The 7,992-nt window shown below is 37.4% G+C and overlaps 1 protein-coding gene across 1 annotated transcript; it reads left to right on the top strand.

Moving 5' to 3' along the window:
- The first annotated feature begins 2,812 nt into the window (after window positions 1-2,812).
- LOC108212386 (lysine-rich arabinogalactan protein 19-like) lies at window positions 2,813-3,548 on the top strand. The gene is made up of 2 exons (XM_017384111.2): window positions 2,813-2,847; window positions 2,951-3,548. The coding sequence occupies exons 1-2, from the start codon at window positions 2,813-2,815 to the stop codon at window positions 3,546-3,548; spliced, it is 633 nt and encodes a 210-aa protein (XP_017239600.2).
- The last annotated feature ends 4,444 nt before the right edge of the window (window positions 3,549-7,992 follow it).

A 7,992-nucleotide genomic window follows, 5' to 3' on the forward strand; every position in this document is an offset into this window, starting at 1 on the left:
AATATATATATATATATATATATATATATATATATATATAGGCTTTTGTTCAAATACAAATCAACCTTATTATAAAAACCTAAAAACTAATTTCAAAACTAAACAAATATCCCCTCAAACTTTTAAAAACTAACAATATCCTCCCCCCTAGCTTTGCCATCAACTTCCCAAAACTTACACTTTCCACCCTGCCACGTCACCATGCCACGTTAGCATTGGGGCCCCCACTGCTGACGTGGCACTGCCACGTCATCAGCCACGCCAGCACCTGCTGACGTGGCACTGCCACATCAGCGGTGGGATCCCCCCACTGCTGACGTGGCAGTGCCACGTCAGTAGGTGCTGATGTGGCAGATGATGTCAGTCGTGGGTGTGGCGCCCTCCAAACCCGGGTCAGAAGTTTGGGGTCCACACCATAACATAAACCTATAACTGATATAATATATGCAGTGACCCTTAACTGTCCATGGATCGCAACAGGTTAAAGTATAAAACAAGCCACAACATAACTTTAATTATTACAAACCCAAATCCCAAAATATAAATTTAATTCTTACAAGCTTACACCTCACTTGTGTCTCGTTATTCAAACTAATACATATAATAAAAGCCAAGTGCTGCTGATAGCTCTCTCCATCTCTTAGCCTGGAATCCTGGCCTTACCACTAGCCTGAGGGTCGTCGTTACCAACTTTCTCTGCCTTCACTGGAAAGAACATAAAGTATCGCAAGGGTGAGCTAACAAGCTCAGCAAGTATAACAATGTCAATTTAAAACATTAATCATAAGCTGAAGGAAACCAGTGTCTAATGGAATCAATCTCAATAACAAGATTTGTTTTTCTTTTTAGAGTATCAATTAGAATTGGATATTAATTTATTTTTAAAAATCAAAGGTTAGGCTGCTGATCAGTCAGACCCTAACCCCGAGCAGGTCCCACCATGCTCGTTTACTGGATCCAAGGCACACATTGGCCTATAGCGACCACTCATCTGGTCTGACCACTCATTTGGTCCAAATTTAGAAAACTATCCAATTCTATCACAATCAAGATGATCAACAATATTATTCAATAAAATAGAAATACCAATATCATAAATAAATTTTGAAACAGAAGCAGACCACTATTCAAAGTGTCTCAGATGTATTTCAGAAAAGAAATGAGGACAACTTCAGGGTTTATCAAAGAATCAGATAGCGCATGATTGGATGACAAAGTATATCAAAGTTTAATGTTTATATGAAGAAGGGTTCTAGGTTCACAAACAGGATCCAAGTATAAATGAATACTTTTAAGATCAAGAAACTTGAGTTTATGGAAAGAATCAGGCAACTGTAAGGTATATGTCATAACAAACGTTATTTGGTGTTGATCAAGTGGTTAAGGTCTGAAGGATGTGTGATTCGTAACTGGTTAGGGTATCGAGGTATGTTCTTGAAATGAAATTAGGTTCTTATGGTAATCATTTAGAAGTTTTAAAGATTAAAGGTTTACAATTGAAATAGGTTCCGTAACAGGTATCAAAGAATCGGGTCAAAGGTTCAAGAATCAATAAAGTAAATAATCCATATTATAATTCAAGGAATCTGGTTTGACCCGATTCTTTGATACCTGTTACGGAACCTATTTCAATTGTAAACCTTTAATCTTTAAAACTTCTAAATGATTACCATAAGAACCTAATTTCATTTCAAGAACATACCTCGATACCCTAACCAGTTACCAATCACACATCCTTCAGACCTTAACCACTTGATCAACACCAAATAACGTTTGTTATGACATATACCTTACAGTTGCCTGATTCTTTCCATAAACTCAAGTTTCTTGATCTTAAAAGTATTCATTTATACTTGGATCCTGTTTGTGAACCTAGAACCCTTCTTCATATAAACATTAAACTTTGATATACTTTGTCATCCAATCATGCGCTATCTGCTTCTTTGATAAACCCTGAAGTTGTCCTCATTTCTTTTCTGAAATACATCTGAAACACTTTGAATAGTGGTCTGCTTCTGTTTCAAAATTTATTTATGATATTGGTATTTCTATTCTATTGAATAATATTGTTGATCATCTTGATTGTGATAGAATTGGATAGTTTTCTAAATTTGGACCAAATGAGTGGTCAGACCAGATGAGTGGTCGCTATAGGCCAATGTGTGCCTTGGATCCAGTAAACGAGCATGGTGGGACCTGCTCGGGGTTAGTGTCTGACTGATCAGCAGCCTAACCTTTGATTTTTAAAAATAAATTAATATCCAATTCTAATTGATACTCTAAAAAGAAAAACAAATCTTGTTATTGAGATTGATTCCATTAGACACTGGTTTCCTTCAGCTTATGATTAATGTTTTAAATTGACATTGTTATACTTGCTGAGCTTGTTAGCTCACCCTTGCGATACTTTATGTTCTTTCCAGTGAAGGCAGAGAAAGTTGGTAACGACGACCCTCAGGCTAGTGGTAAGGCCAGGATTCCAGGCTAAGAGATGGAGAGAGCTATCAGCAGCACTTGGCTTTTATTATATGTATTAGTTTGAATAACGAGACACAAGTGAGGTGTAAGCTTGTAAGAATTAAATTTATATTTTGGGATTTGGGTTTGTAATAATTAAAGTTATGTTGTGGCTTGTTTTATACTTTAACCTGTTGCGATCCATGGACAGTTAAGGGTCACTGCATATATTATATCAGTTATAGGTTTATGTTATGGTGTGGACCCCAAACTTCTGACCCGGGTTTGGAGGGCGCCACAGGTTGGTATCAGAGCGACAGGTTTTAAGTCAATGAAACAAGCCTAAATTGTTAGGATGGGTAGAAGATTAGGACTAGAAATGAGTGATAGGTAGATAGAACGTCGAGAGGTTGAGGATAATTCGTAATAGATTTAGGGTTGATTTTGGTAGTGGATACAGATTCTTATACGTGTTTGTTATGTTGATTCTCAGACTATCAGGCATGTCAGGCCCCAGTACCCCGGTTCATTCTGATCATTCAGAGTCGACAGTTGAGGGACTTCCACCCCGTCCTGGAGTTGTACCTATATCTCCACCCAGGGCACCTACACCCCCACCTGCAGCTGGACCTTCACGTCCACCTGGATACCCTCGTAGTGGACAGACCCCTATTGCACCTATACCACTTAGGGCTATACCCCCGCCCGCTCCTGTGATGTCCCCACCTGCTCCCCTTATACGACCTCCTATCCGTGGACCTCCACCAGAGCATGAGTCTTCTGGATTTTCAGGTGTCGGACCCTCTTATCCGTGTTCCCCTCTTTCGGTACCCTATCACTATTATCAGGCACTCTTGATGGAGAGAGAGGAGCTGTTGGGCCAGGTTGGAGAGTTGACACAGGCGATGAGGGATCTAGATCCTAACAGGGGTGAGCGACAGTTGAGAGAGGAGATACGTGCTTTCAGGACAGAGGTAGTAGAGAGATTATGTGGGATCACCGCACCACTTGGTACCCCCGGGGATATTATAGATTGGGCTCGTTGGGTCTTGGAGCAGCTGGAGGTTATCGGAGGCCCAGACTTCCCATAGGTCTGGAGTATATCAGATCTTGGAGAAGATCAGTATTATAGTGAGTAGTGTGTATGATGTAGTGTGTAGTGTGTAGCATGTACCAGGTCAGCAGATTTTGACATGTATATATAGACTAGCGGAGCTGACTAGAGGATAGGTTTGTTGTTGCTGTTGTTGTACTTTACTTTTGACGAAGCGCTTGACGCTTGTATCTCCAGCACTGACTTATATATATCAGCATCTTTTACTTTCAGTCTTGTCCTTTACTTTATCGCACTTGTTTTACTTTACCTTACTTTCAGTACCGATCATAAACTCCTGTGATAATATTGCACCCTTTCTTTTATTGCTTTACATTCTGTAAAGAAGCATGCAATTTATTTAGTTAAACAATCTCAAAAATGTTTTCAAAAATGTATAACTCTGTATTCTTAAAAACTTTTTATAAAAGAGAATTTGATTTAAAACGACTAAGTAAATTATTTCTTCTTTACAGAATGCCTCCAACAAGACATACTCGTGCCAACAGTGATCCTGAAGGCACCAACAGCATCAATGATAACAATGATAACCAGAATGTCAACATAGGCCCAGTAGATCCTGCTGTGGCCCAACTAATTCAAATTTTGGCACAACAAACTGCTCATCTTACCCGACAACAGCAACATCAAGAGAATCCTAGTGTAACTTTTAAAACTTTTCAGGCAGTTCATCCTCCAGAGTTTAAGGGCTCAGCAGATCCTGTTGCAGCCCAAACATGGTTAAAAGAAATGGAAAAGTGTTTTGAATTAGTTCCAGCAAGTGAGGACCAGAAAACAAAGTTTGTCAGTCATTACTTAAAGAATGAAGCAACGTATTGGTGGGAATCTGTGAAGAATATGGAAGGTACATAGATTACTTGGGAGAGGTTTAAGGAATTGTTTTTAGAAAAGTATTTTCCTAGGTTTCTTCAAGATCAAATAGAGTTGAACTTTTTAGAGCTGAAACAAGGAAATATGTCTGTGGTTGAATATGAGAATAAGTTTGCGGAATTGGCTAGGTTTGTGTCAACTTATGTAGAGACCGATAGGCAGAAAGCAAAAAGATTCCAACAAGGTCTGAAGCCTTGGATTAGGAGCAAGTTAGCTATTTTGCAATTAGAGACTTATGCGGCAGTGGTTGAGAAGGCAATGATCGCGGAGGTTGAAAATGAGTTGTTTCAGAAGTCTAAAGAGGATAAGAAGCGGAAGCCGGACAATAGAGAAGGGCCATCCCATCAGGGGAGGTTCCAGAAGAAAGGAAAATTTCAAGCAGGAAGGAATTCCAATTTTAAGAAGCAGACTATAGGCAGTAGTGGACAAGGTGGTCGTTTCGTTATAGGAAATCAGGCCAATCAGCAGAGGTCTTCTATACCAGAATGCCATATATGTGGCAAGAGACATGGAGGAGTGTGTAACAAGCCGAACATAGTGTGCTTTAAGTGCAACCAGAAAGGACATTATTCTAGGGAATGTCAGAACCAATCAGCGATAAGAGATCAGGTGAATAAGAGCTCGACAAGTAAAGCTCCAGCTATAGGATATGCATGTTTCAAATGTGGGAAGCAGGGACATATGGCTAGGGATTGCAAAACATCAGCTCCAGTTAGTAATGCACTTAGAAAGTTAGAATTATGGGAACTGTTCCAGAAGTGAATGAGCCTCCTAGGGCAAGAGTCTTTGATATGTCAGTAAAGGATGCTATTCAGGATGCCGACGTGGTGGCAGGTACGCTTAATGTAAACTCTTTAAATGCCAAGGTGTTAATTGATTCCGGAGCCACTAGATCATTTATTTCTCAAGCTTTTGTTGATAAGTTGAATTGTCCGGTTGAATTGTTGAATGAGGCTATGAATGTAGAGCTAGCTAATCAGGATCGTATTTCCGTTAATCAAGTTTGCCCTAATTGTGAAGTTGAGATTTTAGGAAGTAAATTTTGCGCCGACTTGATACCTTTCAAGTTGGGGGAATTTGATGTAATCTTAGTGATGGATTGGTTGTCTAAACATAGTGCGCAGATAGATTGTAAAAATAAGAAAGTAACACTAATGACACCAGACGACAAGGTAATAACGTTTAGAGGACAAAAGCAAGTAAAGAAGTTCTTAACCATGATTCAAGCAAAGAGGATGTTACGTCAAGGATGCGAAGCCTATATTGCTTATGTAATTGATAAAAGTCAAGAACCAGTAAAACTTGAAAATATTCCTGTAGTGAATGAATTTCCAGACGTGTTTCCGGATGAGTTACCAGGACTTCCTCCAGATAGAGAGATATAATTTGCAATTGACTTAGCACCTGGAACGAAGCCGATATTCAAAGCACCGTATAGGATGGCACCCGTAGAGATGAAAGAATTGGCAAAACAATTACAAGAGTTATTGGAAAAAGGAGTGATCAGACCAAGTGTATCCCCATGGGGAGCACCAGTGTTGTTTGTAAAGAAGAAAGATGGAAGTATGAGGTTATGCATAGATTACAGAGAGCTTAATAAGCTTACTATCAAGAATAGATATCCTTTACCCCGTATTGACGACTTGTTTGACCAGTTGAAAGGAGCAGAATATTTTTCTAAGATTGATCTTAGGTCAGGATACCATCAGCTCAAAATCAAATCTGAGGACATACCTAAGACAGCTTTTAGAACAAGGTACAGTCATTATGAATTTTTAGTGATGGCTTTTGGATTAACGAATGCACCAGCAGCTTTTATGGATTTAATGAATAGAGTCTTTAAGAAGTATTTGGACAAGTTTGTGATTGTTTTTATAGATGATATTCTGATATATTCTAAGACAGCTGAGGAGCATGCAGAACATTTAAGAACAGCCTTAGAGATACTAAGAAAGGAGAAGTTGTATGCAAAGTTTTCTAAATGTGAATTTTGGTTACAAGAAGTTCAATTTCTAGGACACATAGTGAGTCGTGAAGGAATCAAGGTAGATCCAGCAAAGATTGAAGCTATAATGAATTGGGAAAGACCAAAGACCCCCACAGAGATCAGGAGTTTCTTAGGGTTAGCAGGTTACTATAGAAGGTTTGTACAGGATTCCAGGCTAAGAGATGGAGAGAGCTATCAGCAGCACTTGGCTTTTATTATATGTATTAGTTTGAATAACGAGACACAAGTGAGGTGTAAGCTTGTAAGAATTAAATTTATATTTTGGGATTTGGGTTTGTAATAATTAAAGTTATGTTGTGGCTTGTTTTATACTTTAACCTGTTGTGATCCATGGACAGTTAAGGGTCACTGCATATATTATATCAGTTATAGGTTTATGTTATGGTGTGGACCCCAAACTTCTGACCCGGGTTTACAGGGCGCCACAGTGGGCCCCTCCAGAAATTTAAAAAAAAAAAATAGATTGGAGTGCTCATAGCAAACATGGGAGTGGAAATAGTGGTTTTTAGGTTTGTATGGTAGTGTGGCTTGTAATGGAGTAGGCCCATATATATATATATATATATATATATATATATATATATATATATATATATATATATATATATATATATATATATATATATATATAAACCACTATTTCCACTATATATATATATATATATATATATATTATATAAAATTGAAAAATTAGAAAAAATTGTATATTTTCATGTCTTAAATTTAGAAAATTCATTTTAGTTGCATTTATATTGGAGCATCTAGTTATTTAATTTTTTTATGCATGTTTTTAGTAGTTTTTTATTTAGTTTGCATTTGCATGATTTCATGAAAGTATTCGAGACCAAGTTAATTTCTTGTGATGAATTTATTTGCATAATTTCTTGACTAGTAATTTTGATCATATGTGATGTCTTGCATGCTTAGAAATTGTTTGTGCGGAAATTTTAATTACACTATATAATGTTGTAGAGACGAGACTTTAGCTAGCTTAATTCTTGAGTCTTGGCTATGAATCATGCGTAAAATTTCGACTATTCCCTTTTGAGCTTAGAGTATGTAATTCTTAAGTTTGGGGGAGATTTAGGATGTATATGTATTTCTTATATAAAAAGGAAAAAAATGAATATTACAAATAAAGTATCAAGTACTCCTTTGAGATTAATGGGTGTCATGTGAAAGGGACGATCAATTTACTTGTGCTGGTATTAAGTGGAGTTGTGCTGGAAATAAAATTGTTCTTGGGGATTTTTCACAACCCTTGATTACTAGAAAATCACTTGACTTCAGAAAAAGAGAAAAAATAATAAGCTAACGAAGTCTTATGATGGTCGTAACTCACTTACCTTGAGAAGTGTCCTGACATTAATTCAAGTATGTAAAAAAAAGAAAAAAAGAGAGAGAGAGAAGAAATTATGTAAGATATACAAGAGAGCAATAGAAGTTTCTTCGCGACCCTGAGCTGTATTTGACTCTAAAGTCATGAAGTGTTTAAGCATTATTCTGATTAACGACTCATGATTAAGACTCTGTTAAAGTTTGT

Source organism: Daucus carota, chromosome 3, assembly GCF_001625215.2.
Source record: "Daucus carota subsp. sativus chromosome 3, DH1 v3.0, whole genome shotgun sequence".
Taxonomy (NCBI): domain Eukaryota; kingdom Viridiplantae; phylum Streptophyta; class Magnoliopsida; order Apiales; family Apiaceae; genus Daucus; species Daucus carota.

Bases quoted from the DNA above. Each gene is read 5' to 3' on its own strand.
- LOC108212386 (XM_017384111.2), top strand. From the start codon at position 2,813: ATGGGTAGAAGATTAGGACTAGAAATGAGTGATAG. The intron at 2,848-2,950 runs GTAGATAGAACG...GTTGATTCTCAG, and splicing joins GGACTAGAAATGAGTGATAG to ACTATCAGGCATGTCAGGCC.